This window comes from Anomaloglossus baeobatrachus, chromosome 3 (genome assembly GCF_048569485.1).
Source record: "Anomaloglossus baeobatrachus isolate aAnoBae1 chromosome 3, aAnoBae1.hap1, whole genome shotgun sequence".
Taxonomy (NCBI): Eukaryota; Metazoa; Chordata; class Amphibia; order Anura; family Aromobatidae; genus Anomaloglossus; species Anomaloglossus baeobatrachus.
The window spans coordinates 94991872-95009282 of NC_134355.1; the positions used below are offsets into that span (position 1 = coordinate 94991872).

At 45.4% G+C, this 17411-nt stretch overlaps 1 protein-coding gene across 2 annotated transcripts in view; it reads left to right on the top strand.

Moving 5' to 3' along the window:
* The window catches only part of FERMT1 (FERM domain containing kindlin 1), a 107359-nt gene that overhangs the window by 59959 nt on the left and 29989 nt on the right, over positions 1-17411 (top strand). For both annotated transcript variants that reach the window (XM_075339310.1, XM_075339311.1), the window contains exons 7-8: positions 2549-2656; positions 15150-15281. In XM_075339310.1, coding sequence (XP_075195425.1) covers positions 2549-2656; positions 15150-15281 — 240 coding nt within the window. The remainder of the gene's footprint in view (positions 1-2548; positions 2657-15149; positions 15282-17411) is intronic.

A 17411-nucleotide genomic window follows, 5' to 3' on the forward strand; every position in this document is an offset into this window, starting at 1 on the left:
CCTGCAGCTCCATGTTCCCACATATGCCACTCACCCTGCAGCTCCATGTTCCCACATATGCCACTCACCCTGCAGCTCCATGTTCCCACATATGCACTCACCCTGCAACTCCATCTTCCCTCATATGCACTCACCCTGCAGCTCCATGTTCCCACATATGCCACTCACCCTGCAGCTCCATGTTCCCACATATGCACTCACCCTGCAGCTCCATGTTCCCACATATGCCACTCACCCTGCAGCTCCATGTTCCCACATATGCACTCACCCTGCAGCTCCATGTTCCCACATATGCACTCACCCTGCAGCTCCATGTTCCCACATATGCACTCACCCTGCAGCTCCATGTTCCCACATATGCACTCACCCTGCAGCTCCATGTTCCCACATATGCCACTCACCCTGCAACTCCATCTTCCCACATATGCCACTCACCCTACAACTCCATCTTCCCACATATGCCACTCACCCTGCAACTCCATGTTCCCACATATGCCCCTCACCCTGCAGCTCCATGTTCCCACATATGCACTCACCCTGCAGCTCCATGTTCCCACATATGCACTCACCCTGCAGCTCCATGTTCCCACATATGCACTTACCCTGCAGCTCCATGTTCCCACATATGCCCCTCACCCTGCAGCTCCATGTTCCCACATATGCACTCACCCTGCAGCTCCATGTTCCCACATATGCACTCACCCTGCAGCTCCATGTTCCCACATATGCACTCACCCTGCAGCTCCATGTTCCCTCATATGCACTCACCCTGCAGCTCCATCTTCCCACATATGCCACTCACCCTGCAGCTCCATGTTCCCACATATGCACTCACCCTGCAGCTCCATGTTCCCTCATATGCACTCACCCTGCAGCTCCATGTTCCCACATATGCACTCACCCTGCAGCTCCATGTTCCCACATATGCACTCACCCTGCAGCTCCATGTTCCCTCATATGCACTCACCCTGCAGCTCCATCTTCCCACATATGCCACTCACCCTGCAGCTCCATGTTCCCACATATGCACTCACCCTGCAGCTCCATGTTCCCTCATATGCACTCACCCTGCAGCTCCATCTTCCCACATATGCCACTCACCCTGCAGCTCCATGTTCCCACATATGCACTCACCCTGCAGCTCCATGTTCCCTCATATGCACTCACCCTGCAGCTCCATGTTCCCACATATGCACTCACCCTGCAGCTCCATGTTCCCACATATGCACTCACCCTGCAGCTCCATGTTCCCACATATGCACTCACCCTGCAGCTCCATGTTCCCACATATGCCCCTCACCCTGCAACCCCCCTCACCCTCATGTCCCCTCTTTTCTTATTACCAGTCATCATGTGTCCACATCTCCTTCAGGATTCAGTATCTTTGCTTTCTGCCCGGCATCCTGTGTCTCCTCCCACACAGTCACATGGGCGTGACATCATCGCAGGTCCTACAGTGCAGGATGAATTATTTCGTCTGCTGTGCTGCTTCTTCTCCTGCAGGGCGGGCGGGAACTTTTGAAATGACACACGCAGCGCAGTACTGACAACGTCAGAGCGCGCGCGTGTGTCACTGACAATTAGTGCCGGCAGGGAACAGAGGAAAGACTCCTGCGTTCCGCTGCCTGCACTGACTGTGCGGAGTGCGGACCTGTACAGGATCTCTCCTTGCTCTGCACGCTGCAGCCCGGCTCCACTGCACCGGCTGAAGACGGGCGGGCCGGTCACAGAGAGCAGGCGGGCCGGATGTGGCCCGCGGGCCGCCTCTTGCCCAGGTCTGATCTAGACAATGGCAATGTAGATAATGTTGCCTACAATGATATTTACAGTTACCATCTGAATATATTTGGCAGAATAATACACCAAAAAACTGTGTGTTTTTGCTGCGTTTTGGGTGAGTTTTTCCCATGCATTTTTCATAATGAAGTCAGTGGGTGGAAGATCTGAAAAACACAGGCAAAAACACCCCAAGAAACCAAGAATTGACATGCTGCAGATTATTTTCTGCAAATCTGCAAGAGAAAAATAAGCAACATGTGCACAACACTTCGGACTTATTGACTTTGCTGGCAAAAGGATAGACATGCAAACTTGTGACAAATCTACACCCAAAAATGCATGAAAAACGCACATTGTCTTATAGTGGTTTTGATCAGGTGGAATGTTGTAATCAGACACTACTGATACATTAAAATGTTTATCTTAATTAGTCACGAGCCTCTGATAAGTGGCCTGTGTCTCACCACAAATCTCACTCCAGTCAGGGACTGGAGTAAGATTTCTAGCATAAGGTACTCCACAGCTTTCCATGAAGTAGATGAGCTGTGGCATTATGCCCTCTCCTGCCCCCATCCCGCTCCTACTCTGCCCATTTTGGCAGAGCTAGTCAAAAATATTGTGGCTTTTCAAAGTGATTTCCGCCAGAGCACTGTATATTTAATTTCTGAAATAGAAAATATTTACAAGAATTATTATTACAGCTTCTTACGATCTCCTTTTTTGAAGTAGAACTTTGTATAATTCTAATATAACCTTTCCAATCTTTCAGTATGACGCTGTACGTATAAACCAGCTGTTTGAGCAAGCACGTTGGGCTATCCTCTTAGGAGAAATTGATTGCACTGAGGAGGAAATGTTAATGTTTGCAGCACTACAAGTAAGTATTACATTTTACATCAATCGTTTTCTTTGTTTCTTTCAAACATTTAGGAACCCCCCCAACCCTTATACACATGCATGCTCATCTTAGACAAGTGTGCATGCGTTTTCAGTAAGAAGAGGTGAATAAGCTGCTTGTGCCACAAAAAAGTGATAAAAAACAAATGGAAAAAATGTACTCAAAAATGCAATGAAAAATCCAAGTAACCTAATTTATATAATAGCTACATAATTGCCGTAGAAAATCTGTAACCTCAAAAACTAAGCAAACACTCATCATGGGGACTTAAGCGGGCTTTACACGCTAAGACATCGCTCAAGCGATCTCGTTGGGGTCACAGAATCCGGCCGCTTTAGCGATGTCGTGGCGTGTGACACCTATGAGCGATTTTGAATCATCACAAAAACGTGCAAAATCGCTAATCGGTGACATGCCCCCCTATTCCCAATTATCATTGCTGGTGCATGCACGATGTAGTTCGTCGTTCCTGCGCCAGCACACATCGCTATGTGTGACACCACAGGAACGAGGAACCTCACCTTACCTGCGGCCGCCGGCAATGCGGAAGGAAGGAGGTGGGCGGGATGTTACGTCCCGCTCATCTCCGCCCCTCCGCTTCTATTGGGCGCCCGCTTAGTGACATCGCTGTGACGCCAAATGAACCACCCCCTTAGAAAGGAGGCAGTTTGCCGGCAACAGCGACGTCGCTAGGCAGGTAAGTAGTGTGACTGGTCTGAGCGATGTTGACGGGCAGCGATTTGCCCATGTTGCGCAATTGATGGGGGCAGGTACGCACGCTAGCGATATCAGTAATGATATCGCAGCGTGTAAAGCGGCCTTTAGCCTTCAAAAAATGTGGCATCTCTTACATCAGCGCTTTCCAGTTTTAATAAATCTTTCTCTATGAATACAATTCAACATTTACAATATATTGAAGTCACTTTTCTTTTTTGTCTTATGGTATTTCCGGAAGTACACCAAGGAGCAAAAGGGTAATAATGTTGTGATATTTATATATTTTTTTTCTTTCAGGCTCCATATCTCACCATCCACTACAGCTTTTAGCATGAGGCTACCTTCATTTTAGAGACAATCTTGGCTATCTTGTATATAAATTTGACTTGTAGCTATTTAGCAATTTATTAGTTATGCAGATTCTTGTCATGTCACTGCATTGTTAGTGTTTTGCTTATAAAAATCTACATTTTCATTTTTATTAATTTGTTAGCATGTTGTAAATCCATCTTTGGCTTTCAACACTGCCTGAATCCTTCTGGGAATACTCTTGATCAGATTCAAGCATGTCTCAAACAAAATCAGATCCCCAGTCTCTTCTACACATCCCCAATGTTGGTGCATACTGGTTGACTCACTTGAGTATGTATACAGCTTTTTTTTCAATTCTAGCCACAAGTGTTCGATTGGGTTGAGGTCTTTGGAATGTGAAGTGGCCAATCCAACACCTCTACTTCATTGTCATTGAACCATTTCTTCACCAGTCTCATGTTATTATTCAGGTCCTTGTCATACCCATAGTACTTGAGTGTACAAAGTAACTCATCTTGTAGGATACTCACATATAGCTCAGCATTGAGACCACCATCAATCCTGGTAAAGTATCCAATGCCTTTGGCTGTGCATTGCAACAGCCCCATATCATCAGGCTTACTCCACCGAACTTGACAGTTTCTTCAATTTCTCGATCTGTTAGACACTTTTTACCTTGTTTCTTCTAGACCTATTTGCACCCACCAAAGAATAGTTTATTGACTTTTCTCTCATCACTCCAAATCACCCATTTCTAATCTTCTATTGTTCAATTTTCGTACTTTTTGGAAAACTCGAGTCAATGCTTATGACAATACTAAAGTCAAGGTTTCTTCACCTTTTTTCAGGCCACCATTCCAGACTTGTGTAATGTGCATCACACGGTGTTTGAATGGACATCTGTGATCTCACCATTACGAAGCATAAGAGCCACCTCTACTGCTGTGTTTGTCACGCCAGAACTGATAGACCTTGTAATGAGTCAACTTGTTGACTCTGATTTTTTTGCCTGGGCGTACACTTGTTGGCTTTTGAATGGAAGGGAGGACTTTTATTTAATATTCTTCCAACTGTCATGGCACTCACATGATGCAGTGTGGTATTTTTTTGGCCAAGAGACCGCTATCCATGACCTTGATGATGCTGTTTCTCTTTCCTTGGGATATCTTCTTTATGGCTGCTCCTCAATTTGAACCAGTGACCTTTCACTTGGGAAGCAATCTAATATTACACTGAGCTATTAGGGAATGGGATAACAGGTTGTAATTTGTAGTATACAGGAAGAAAAAGATTTTTCCACCACCAGGAGCAAAACGGTAACAATGCAATGACCTGACAAGATAACTAATCATATGCTAAATAGTTGCAAGTAAGATTTATGTATGAGATAGCGAAGATGATTGTTTATAAAATGATGGTATCACACATTTGAAGCTGTAGTGGATACGGAGATATGGAGCCTGAAATTCAAACGCTCAATACATTGTTACCCTTTTGCTTGTGTTCTGTCCCCACTTAAAGGTGATTGAAGGTGCGTAGTTGTGGGATGGCGTGAGAATCTTACCTTCATTTTTCCTATAAGTGAGGCAGACATGACCAGAGCGCTCCAAAGTTAAACATGCACATGCTGAGATGAAACAATTGTGATTTATTTTCTCCAAAGGTTAAGGACATGCAGTAGTACAATGGTCCAAGTACGAGGCATTGTGGTTATCTTGTGATGCTTGTTTCTGGAGCCACTAAGGTCAGAAGACTTTGCTTCCAGCAGCTCAAATAAGGGGTGTTATTCTCACAATCTCTGGCTGGTAACTGAATATGCCAGGAAGTGATATAAGAGGAGCAGCAGACACTCCCATGGGCTGGACAAAAGAAACAGAGGAGGCGAAAGGTCTGACCAGTAGATGGCAGCAGAGACAAGCATGAACAACATTAAATATCAGTTTTAAATAAAACAAGTAGGAACAGCACAGCTCGTCAGTGTATTTTTGCACAAAAATTCTTCAAAATGGTTCACACAATTCATGAATTTTTGTTTTTCCCCAACTTTTGCAAAATTGCACTATCCTTAAAACTCCTTCTTAAACCTTGCTACAGATAGCTCATGGTGTGAGATGCACGAAAATAAGGCTAAATGTCGCATCTCATCTAAATAAGCAAAGTTGTCACGAAAATTTCACTATGTGAAAGACTTAATAAGAAAAAAAAACGTAAAAAAATGGCATAGAACGTATAAATACTAAGGCGCAAATGCTAAAGCCACTAACAGAGTAAATTACTCCTGAAAAATGGAGAAACAACAACGATGATTCAATGCCTATAACTTTCAGGAGGTTGTAACAGCCTATTATTATTATTTATTATTATAGCGCCATTTATTCCATGGCACTTACATATGAAAAGGAGTATAATATTAGGGACAAATACAATAATCACGAGCAATACAAGGCAGAGACTGGAACAGGATGAAAGAGGACTCTGCCCGCGAGGCTCACAGTCTACAGGGCACAGGTGAGGATACAGTAGGTGAGGTTGGAGATTAGAGATGAGCGAACCGGTCGTGGTTCGGCTCGAGTTCGGTTCGTCGAACGAAGGTCCCGTTCGAGTTCGGTTCGGCGAACATTTGACGAACCGAGCTCGAACCGCATAGGAAACAATGGCAGGCATTCACAAACACATAAAAACACCTAGAAAACACCCTCAAAGGTGTCCAAAAGGTGACAAACAACTCACAACACAAACACATGGGAAAGTGACAAGGACATATACTCATGCGAAAACAAAAGACCTGGACAAGGAAAAAGAGGACACACAGATATATGAGTATATGCAAGGAAACGTCGATGCCATTATTGTGCAACTTGAGCCCTGCTCATTTTAGGCTTCCAATCTCGATAAATTGCCTGAGCTTGCCACGTACGCCTTGGGGATCTTGTCGTGTCCTGCAGCCAGCGTTCTCTCGGAACCTGTCTTCAGTGCTGCTGGGGGTCTGCTGGCAGATAAGCACACGTGTCTGTCCACTGACAATGTGGACATGGCTCTCAGAGGACTTTTCTTCCCCTGGGTCAGCCAGGGGAGGCGAAAGGCACGCGTATTTTTGAGAGTGCTTCATGCAAAGCATCTGTTTCATTTTGAAAAGGGGGATCAAGTGATGCCAGTCAAGTGGGGTGTGTGTGGCCCAATTAGTGGAAACGAGGGAGACTGTGGTTGGAGTCCCCTCGCTGTGTTTCTAAAAGAACCAAAATGAACAAATCATGGCTCTCAGAGGACTTTTCTTCCCCTGGGTCATCCAGGGGAGGCGAAAGGCACACGTATTTTTGAGAGTGCTTCATGCAAAGCATCTGTTTCATTTTGAAAAGGGGGATCAAGTGATGCCAGTCAAGTGAGGTGTGTGTGGCCCAATTAGTGGAAACGAGGGAGACTGTGGTTGGAGTCCCCTCGCTTTTGAAAAAAGAACCAAGATGAACAAGTCATGGCTCTCAGAGGACTTTTCTTCCCCTGGGTCAGCCAGGGGAGGCGAAAGGCACGCGTATTTTTGAGAGTGCTTCATGCAAAGCATCTGTTTCATTTTGAAAAGGGGGATCAAGTGATGCCAGTCAAGTGGGGTGTGTGTGGCCCAATTAGTGGAAACGAGGGAGACTGTGGTTGGAGTCCCCTCGCTTTTGAAAAAAGAACCAAGATGAACAAGTCATGGCTCTCAGAGGACTTTTCTTCCCCTGGGTCAGCCAGGGGAGGCGAAAGGCATGCGTATTTTTGAGAGTGCTTCATGCAAAGCATCTGTTTCATTTTGAAAAGGGGGATCAAGTGATGCCAGTCAAGTGGGGTGTGTGTGGCCCAATTAGTGGAAACGAGGGAGACTGTGGTTGGAGTCCCCTCGCTTTTCAAAAAAGAACCAAGATGAACAAGTCATGGCTCTCAGAGGACTTTTCTTCCCCTGGCTCAGCCAGGGGAGGCGAAAGGCACGCGTATTTTTGAGATTGCTTCATGCAAAGCATCTGTTTCATTTTGAAAAGGGGGATCAAGTGATGCCAGTCAAGTGGGGTGTGTGTGGCCCAACTAGTGAAAAAGAGGGAGACTGTGGTTGGAGTCCCCTCGCTGTGTTTCTAAAAGAACCAAAATGAACAAATCATGGCTCTCAGAGGACTTTTCTTCCCCTGGGTCATCCAGGGGAGGCGAAAGGCACACGTATTTTTGAGAGTGCTTCATGCAAAGCATCTGTTTCATTTTGAAAAGGGGGATCAAGTGATGCCAGTCAAGTGGGGTGTGTGTGGCCCAATTAGTGGAAACGAGGGAGACTGTGGTTGGAGTCCCCTCGCTTTTGAAAAAAGAACCAAGATGAACAAGTCATGGCTCTCAGAGGACTTTTCTTCCCCTGGGTCAGCCAGGGGAGGCGAAAGGCATGCGTATTTTTGAGAGTGCTTCATGCAAAGCATCTGTTTCATTTTGAAAAGGGGGATCAAGTGATGCCAGTCAAGTGGGGTGTGTGTGGCCCAACTAGTGGAAAAGAGGGAGACTGTGGTTGGAGTCCCCTCGCTGTGTTTCTAAAAGAACCAAAATGAACAAATCATGGCTCTCAGAGGACTTTTCTTCCCCTGGGTCATCCAGGGGAGGCGAAAGGCACACGTATTTTTGAGAGTGCTTCATGCAAAGCATCTGTTTCATTTTGAAAAGGGGGATCAAGTGATGCCAGTCAAGTGGGGTGTGTGTGGCCCAATTAGTGGAAACGAGGGAGACTGTGGTTGGAGTCCCCTCGCTTTTGAAAAAAGAACCAAGATGAACAAGTCATGGCTCTCAGAGGACTTTTCTTCCCCTAAGCCAGGGGAGGCGAAAGGCACGCGTATTTTTGAGAGTGCTTCATGCAAAGCATCTGTTTCATTTTGAAAAGGGGGATCAAGTGATGCCAGTCAAGTGGGGTGTGTGTGGCCCAATTAGTGGAAACGAGGGAGACTGTGGTTGGAGTCCCCTCACTGTGTTTTACATGATTTTCGAAGGGCATGACATGCCTAAGAGGTTGAGTTTCATCATCTGCAACTTGTTGGCAACAGAAAGGCTGCCTTTACACCCTTTTGAGACCGAGGATTTTCGAGACCTTATGCCCATTGCAGTGCCCCAAGAGCCGATGGCCAGTTGTCACTCCTTCTCCAAGAAAGGCGTGCCCGCGCAACCACAGTAGGTCGCACACAACCTCACCGATTCCTTGAGAAACTCTGTGTGTGACAGGGTGCATTTCACCACAGATACTTGGACCAGTAAGCATGGACAGGGGAGTTACATGTTGCTGACTGGGCACTGAGTAACTATGGTGAGAGATGGAGAAGGGTTTGCTGTACAAGTCTTGCCGTCCCCACGACTTGTGTGTCAATCCTTCCTCTGTATGTACAAGTTCCTCCACTGCTTCTGCCTCCTCAACCTCGCGTGGGTCCTCCACCTCGGCCCAAACCCTGTGTGGTCAGTCCACCCTTCCTTGTAACTGCGCCCAAGGAATCCCACACACCTCCTTACTATGCTGGCAGCAGAGCTCAAGGCCATCAGGCGGTCAAATGTTTACTTTGAAATGTAGGGGAAATGTGAGACACCGCTGAGGAATTGTGGACGGTTAGCTCTGGAGAGTGAGATCGAGTTTCATCAATGGTTGTCTCCACTCAACCAGCAGCCAGGGAAGGTCGGGTGCGACAATGATGCAAACCAGTCTGCGACCCTTCTTCAGGGCAATGTAACACACGTGCCTTGTATGGCTCACGTGTTGAACCTGGTTGTCCAGCAATTTTTAAAACACTATCCCGGCCTACATGGCCTTCTGACCAGGGCACGGTGTAACGCCTGCCTGGATCGACACACTAAGATGGGCTGTAAAGGATAGGCTAGAGGGAAGCCACTCACCATGCTGGACATCCAGAACCCTGAAACCCTTTAACCCCTATACAGTGATTTGGAATTAGACAGGGCCCAAGTTGATCAATACCTGTGGAAGGCTGCAGTTCCAGAGAATAGTAGTCAGGCAGGGTCAAAACATTAATTGAGGATGAGGAACAGAATGGGATGGCCAGGACTTAATCAGAAAACAAGCAGAGGTGAAATGCGGATCGGCCAACGAGGTACATAAACAGCAAGCAGGAAAAGTAGTCACAGGTAACAAGCACACAAAATCATAAAACTGAACTGGGGGTAACAGTAACAAGAGGTTCATAGCTTTGTCTGGCAGTGGTCTGCAGACAGGAGGGGCCTAAAAAAGGGTGTGGTGTCTTCCCATTGGTTGTAGCTGAATGATGGTACTTCATCTGTGAGATACCCACCACCTACATTCAGCCTGTGGTTCTGCATCTGTCAAGGTAACGCAGCCCAGTGGGTGAGCATAACCTGCATCCACCTGCGCCGCTGGCATCAACTCCTTTCCCATCATCAGCACTATGCACGAAAGGAACACGTTGTCACCTGGCGACCGGAGTACAAATTGATTGTGTGGACTACGTTGGTGACTTAACAGCCGTGTGCGGCAATGTTGCAAACCTGTCTGCGGCCCTTCATCAGGGCAATGTGACACACGTGCCTTGTATGGCTCACGTGTTGAATCTGATTCTCAAGCAATTTTTAAAATACCATCCCGGCCTACATGGTCTTGTGCAGCGGGCCCGCTGCTATGTGCTCACTTTCATCCTTCGCACCCAGCAGCTCAACAACTTTCATCGCTCCTGAAGTCTTAGGGTCTGGCGGTTAAACGCCTGAAATGCGATGTTCCGACACGCAGGAATTTGAATCTGCACATGTTGCAGCGTCTGTGGCAGCACCGCAGATCCCTGCTGAAATATGGTATGATGTATACCCTGGGCTAACTTGATCCAGAGGTGGTGCAGATCACGCTGCTGGAGTGGTGTCAGATCAAGGACCTATGCACCCTTCTACACAGTTTACAAATATCGACGAAGATCTTTAGCACTGGCGATGCCATTCTCAGCATGACAATTCTGGTCATCTACAAGATGGAGCACACTGTATGCATTATTCGCAGTCAGGTGTTGGTCCAAGAGGAAGGGGAGGAAGTACAGGAGGAGTCATATGCAGAAGGGATAATAAGATCTACAAGGTCCAGACGGTGAGCGGCACCTAGGCGGAAGTCAAGGGACGGTGGGGGAGAGGGATTAACAAGGGCGCATACGGTAGTATCAGCAAAAATTGTTGAGGAAGGTGCAGGGACCCATGAAGAAATGGAGGATGAACTGGCGATGGGCATGGAAGACTCAGCAGATGAGTGAGAGCTTCCTCACATTTTGGTTGTGCGAGGTTGGGGGGAGAGGGCAGAGGAAGGAGGCACGATTCTCACCTCTCTGCCACCAACACACCAAGGACTTGGTCCTCCTGGATGCACAAGACAGATGAGCGCCTTCTTGCTGCACTACCTACAACATGACCCTCGGATTGTACGAATTCGAAGTAATGCTAACTACTGGGTTGCCACACTGTTAGATTCCCGGTACAAGACAAAATTTGGCGAAATAATTCCTGCCATAGAAAGGGACGCACGTATACAGGAGTATCTGCAGAAGGTGGTACGGATTCTTAGATCTGCTTTTCCAGTAAACACCAGTGCTGCACAGAGTGAATCTCAACGCTTTGTCATGGATAGGAGGAAATGGACTTTTACTTGTCCACATCTGAGGGACCGAGGGCTGGCTGCTGTGCTGAGATGGCATTGAGTACGGTGTCCCTGCAGAGTTGCACTTTTGGTCATATACCAAATGAGTTGAAAAAGGACAAATACTGGTGGAAAGGGGAACAGGTGTGTTGGAAAGGGGAAAAAAGTTTTTGTCCGTGGGTTTGTTGGTTAAGCAAAAGTAACATTTGATGAAGAAACACCATCTGTTACGGTGGGACTGGCAGATTTGGATAAGGTGGTATATGCTATGTTAACGCTATATAACGAAAATTAATAAGAAAAGAAAGAGAAAGGTATATATCCCCATCAGCAGTCAATGTCCACCGTGCTCCCAGATGGAAAAGGAGAGGTTGGCAAATGGAAGGTTAGGTGGAGGATACAGAGCTGTGTGGCTATGAAACTAATAGTTGCCTGAACCGAGTTAGACGCCACTCGGATCTTGAGACTGGGAGCCCTGTTAGCGTCACAGGGTCCACACGCCCACCCAGCCCAGGAACTCCCTGTTAACATCACAGGGGCCATTCAGTACGCTGACCGTGTGCATTGGGGCCACACCTGTGGACAGCAGGCGCATCAGCAGCAGCAGGCCTGTTAATGCCACTGGGCTGCACAAGCAGGACTTGTAGGACAGGAGCTGGTCTTAACCGTTCTGCGTTACCAACTGTGGTGGCGGCCTGCATCGACGCCCTATCCCTGCCTACCTCTGGCCTAAAGCCGCAATGGGTTCAACACATGGAGGTGTGCTCTTTCGGAGCATAATAGAAAACTGCGCACCTCCTTGTTGGCTCCAGCCCGTTTTATAACCTGGGTCCACCCCAAACCAGGGAGGACCACAATGCACCTCCTGGAGACAAAAGCAGAGTGACACGTCATGAGTGGCATAACTAGCGTCCTATTTGGAACCGCAACTTCAATAATGACCTCATGGCTGCCACGACACAAACACCTCACCAGTCATCGTCTGACCATCAATAATGAGGTGACAAGTCATAGGGGCGGGCCTCTGCAAGCCATTTGGTAGTGGCCTGGCCACATCGTCAGGACACCTGATGCCCTGTGGTCTATATGGGCCCCCCCACATCAGGGGCAGGGCCAAAGAGTTCATTACCGGACCTAGTCTCTGATGCAGTAAGTGCCTGAGCATGGTCAGTTGCATGAAATAGAGTCTCTGAAAAAAGACTATCAGCTTTAGCATGGTGTCTCGGCACAAAACAGGACTTAGACCCGGCACGGAATGCAAGTACCTGTGCAAAGAGGCTTTTCACACTAAGTGTGGGAACATGCGCTGTATCCCGAGATGAAGACTTAGCCTCAGGAATGGCACAGTCAGGCTGAGCATACTCACTAGGCGAAACACTGTAGTTAGGCTGCAGCTGGGGTAAATCGGCACACGCATGCGCACTAGCTGCCTCTCCACACTTACACGTGGAGGAGAAATTGCTCTTCGGGTGTGGACTTGGAGATGCTGTCTATGAACAGAAGGAAAAGCTAAAGGAAGCCTCACTTTCTATATCTCCGAATTATCAAATGCAGCAATGAATTCCCTGAGTTTGCTATAACATTAGCGTAGCAAAATGTGCATGAGGGTGTCATGCAGAGGTGCTAGATATAGCTTGGCACCAGTGGGACAATAATGAAATACAACAGCCAGTTCTATGATGCCACTAAATGACAATATTTTTTGCTATCATTATAGCTTATTAAAAACAGAGCAGGAGGGTGTCCTGCACAGGTGCTAGAAATAGCTTGGCACCAGTGGGGCACTAATGGAGTACAACAGCCACTTCTTGTATGCCACTAAGTTTACTCAATTTTTGGTATTATAATGTCTTAGTAAGTAACAATGAGTTTGAGTGTGCAATGCAGGCAGAGGTGCTGCAAATATCTTTGCACTAGTGGGACGATACAGAAGTCCAACAGCCACTTTTATGATGCCACTAAGTTCACTCAGTGTTTGCTAGTATAATGGCTTAGTAACAATGAGTTTGAGTGTGCAATGCAGGTAGACGTGCTGCAAATATCTTTGCACTTGTGGGACGATACAGAAGTCCAACAACCACGTTTAGGATGCCACTAAGTTCACTCAGTGTTTGCTAGTATAATGGCTTAGTAACAATGAGTTTGAGTGTGCAATGCAGGCAGAGGTGCTGCAAATATCTTTGCACTAGTGGGACAATACAGAAGTCCAACAGCCACTTTTATGATGCCACTAAGTTCACTCAGTGTTTGCTAGTATAATGGCTTAGTAACAATGAGTTTGAGTGTGCAATGCAGGCAGAGGTGCTGCAAATATCTTTGCACTTGTGGGACGATACAGAAGTCTAACAGCCACGTTTAGGATGCCACTAAGTTCACTCAGTGTTTGCTAGTATAATGGTTTAGTAACAATGAGTTTGAGTGTGCAATGCAGGCAGAGGTGCTGCAAATATCTTTGCACTTGTGGGACGATACAGAAGTCCAACAGCCATGTTTAGGATGCCACTAAGTTCACTCAGTGTTTGCTAGTATAATGGTTTAGTAACAATGAGTTTGAGTGTGCAATGCAGGTAGATGTGCTGCAAATATCTTTGCACTTGTGGGACAATACAGAAGTCCAACAGCCACTTTTATGATGCCACTAAGTTCACTCAGTGTTTGCTAGTATAATGGCTTAGTAACAACGAGTTTGAGTGTGCAATGCAGGAAGACGTGCTGCAAATATCTTTGCACTACTGGGACTATACAGAAGTCCAACAGCCACGTTTAGGATGCCACTAAGTTCACTCACTGTTTGCTAGTATAATGGCTTAGTAACAATGAGTTTGAATGTGAAAAGGGCAGGAGGGTACAGTGGCAGGGTTGTGGGTCTCTGGGTAGAGGAAAGGAAGCCTGCCTTTCTATCCCTCCTAATGGGGAAATGCAGTGAGGAAATCCCTGACCTTAGCTACACAGACGCTGTCATCTTTTGTAGCTGTTAAACTCGGTTTTCACGGACCTGTCACCTATGGCCCTGACCCTGCCGGTATGAGCCCTTAAAAGGACTGATAGAAAGTGCTATACCTAAGCTGTCCAGCGCTGTGTATGGAGCGTACACAGCAGTATCGGCGATAGGAGCTGCGCCAGTGATGACTGACACCAAGGACGCAGAAGGCAGATAATGGTGTGCTGGAGGAAAATGTCCGGTTTTATAATGCAGGGACATGTGACATGGACATCCTATCACACATGCCGTTGCTTCTCTGGCTAAAAGTCCACTTAGCTGTGTGTCTGGGATTGGCTGACATGCTGGCCCGCCCCACTACACGCGCGCGCTTAGGGAAGGAAGACAAGGGAAAAAAAAAATGGCGATCGCCATTATCCATACAGCAGTGATCTGAATGCGCTGTTCCCGCACACTATACACTGAAATGTCATAATAGTGTGAGTCACAGAGTGACTTACACTATTACAGCGGAAAGCCAGCTAGGGATTAGCTGGTCTTTTTGCTGCTAGAACCGTTCTCGAACGTATCTAGAACTATCGAGCTTTAGCAAAAAGCTCGAGTTCTAGTTCGATCTAGAACAGGCCCCAAAATCACTCGAGCCGCGAACTGGAGAACCACGAACCGCGCTCAACTCTAGTGGAGATGTCGTGCGGTGCTGTAGTAGACTGACGGGGTTATTGTAGATTGTAGGCTATTAATGTTTGTCTATTGATGTAGATCTGTCTAATACCTCTATTTGATTGAAACTACACACATTTATATGTTGCTATATATTCAATGGCATAATATAGAAAGTATGTTTCCCTAATCTACAACTTCTACATCTTTAATAGTACCACATAAGCAAATTATCACTATCATCAGAGTCCATCGAGTTAACAACAGATGGAGAAACGGATGAAGTTGAAGCAGCCCTTTCTAACTTAGAAGTAGCCCTGGAAGGAGGAAAATCCAACAAAATTTTGGTAGGTTTTGATGTTGATGCATGTGGTATCTTCTTATACTGTATGTGTAAAAGCTAGAAAGTCTTGTAACTATGGGATGTAGACACCAAAGCCACTTAAGCCTTAATGCATTCTATCTGCAGTATAGACACCATCACTACCTATGGCATTATATCAATGATAATTACTAAACATGTTTTATTTGTCCAGCACCTTCAATCTTGCATAGCAAACACTTCATACACACTGTCACTGACATATAGCTGCATGATGGGTCAGTTAAATAGTATTTTAGAAGCTTCAGGTAAACGTAACTGGCACTTATGATGTCAAACAGGTATTACATGTGAAACCACTGAAACACTATAATTTTTGGACTCCTTCTTCCGTCTTTTTCTCTACTTTAACTTGTAATCTGGGAAATAAATATAATTAAAGAGGACTTGTCACTAGGTCAATAGTGGACAGTTTTTGCTCTTAATTTGTTCTTGCTGTTCCTCTTAGTTTGTTTTTTTTTATTAAATCCACTATATGGTTTTAGAGATATGGACCTTTTTATGTAATGCTAATTTGTATGTTACAAGGGGATGGTGTCCATGGGGTCATAAAGACACGCCCGCAGAGAACCTTGTGAACCATGCCCTCTTATATAGACCATAAGAATTAGCGCTAAATAAAAAGATACATCTACATACATCCGGAGCCATAGTTCATGATTGAAAAAAAAAAAAAAAAAAAAAATTAAGACTTGGGGAGGAGCAGGAATAAAATGAGAGAAAAAAGTGGCCCTTACTGATCTGGTGACAGGACCACTTACTTCAACTTTTCAAGGGAGATTAGCAGTGGTCCATGTTGAAATCTTGACTAATTTGGCAGATTCTTTGGGCTGGTCGATTTTGTGTTAAAGACTTTGTAAGTGTCTCATCTTATTATAATGGGATCTGATGATCTGAGCTGCTATGCCAGGCCGTGCGACAACCACATATACATACATATATAAACAGGGTGGTCCAAAACTAGGTGGACAGTATGTGTAATAGGGTTATCAAACATGGTGTAAAGTGAAATTGACTTAGTTGGTCTTATCAACCAATCAGATTCCACTTTTCATTCTTTACAGACTCTTTGGAAAATGAAAGGTGGAATCTGATTGGTTGCTAAGGGCAACTGAGTCCGTTTCACTTTACACCATGTTTGATAACCCTATTACACATACTGTCAATAACATACAATAACATACAACCCTATTACAACATACTGCCAATGTATGTAAAGTGCTATGGAATTAATAGCGCTATATAAATGAATAAAATTATTATTATTATTATTATTATTATTATTATTACTGTCCACCTACTTTCGGACCACCGTGTATATATATATATATATTTCAGATATTATTGCCATATCCTGGGGTTATGTCATACTTAGCTAATGTGAGAATTTAACTTTAAAGGGGTATTCCCATCTCCAAGATCCTAGCCCAATATGTAGCAGGTGTAGTAATAATAATAAGAATAAGAATATTAGCAAATACCTCCAATTAGAAATGTAATATAGTTCTTCTGAGATTCACTATTTTGTTTACCTCATGTGCAGGGCATTCCAGGACCTTAGGTATCCATGGTTATGACCACTAGCAACTAACTAATAATAATAATAATGTTTATTTCTATAGCGCCAACACATTCCGCAGTGCTTTACAATTCAGGAGGATCATATACAAACAAATAACAGTTATAGAAAATAAAATATTTAGAGGGGGGAAAAAAAGACAACCCTACTCCTGAGAGCTTACAATCTACAATGAGATGGGGGGAGGGGCAAGGTACAAGTGCTTATTTACAATGACAATCCAGCCTTCTCATGGAAATGAGGATAGATAGTGGTTTCCTGGACCAGTTGGCCAGAGCCTTGAGATGCATTTGGGTGCCATGGAGTTTTATGTGGAGTTATGTTGTGAGAAGTTGTAGAGGGACTATGTGAATATGCATGGTTACGACCATCTTTTCAGTTAGCCATTAAAAGGTATAAACCATTGACGACTCTCAGTTCTTTTAAACAAACTTTTTTTATCTCTACTGGCTAACACGGGACAAAGATATATTTTACCTGTAGCAAAATGTATGAAGACGTGTAATTGTGCCTTTA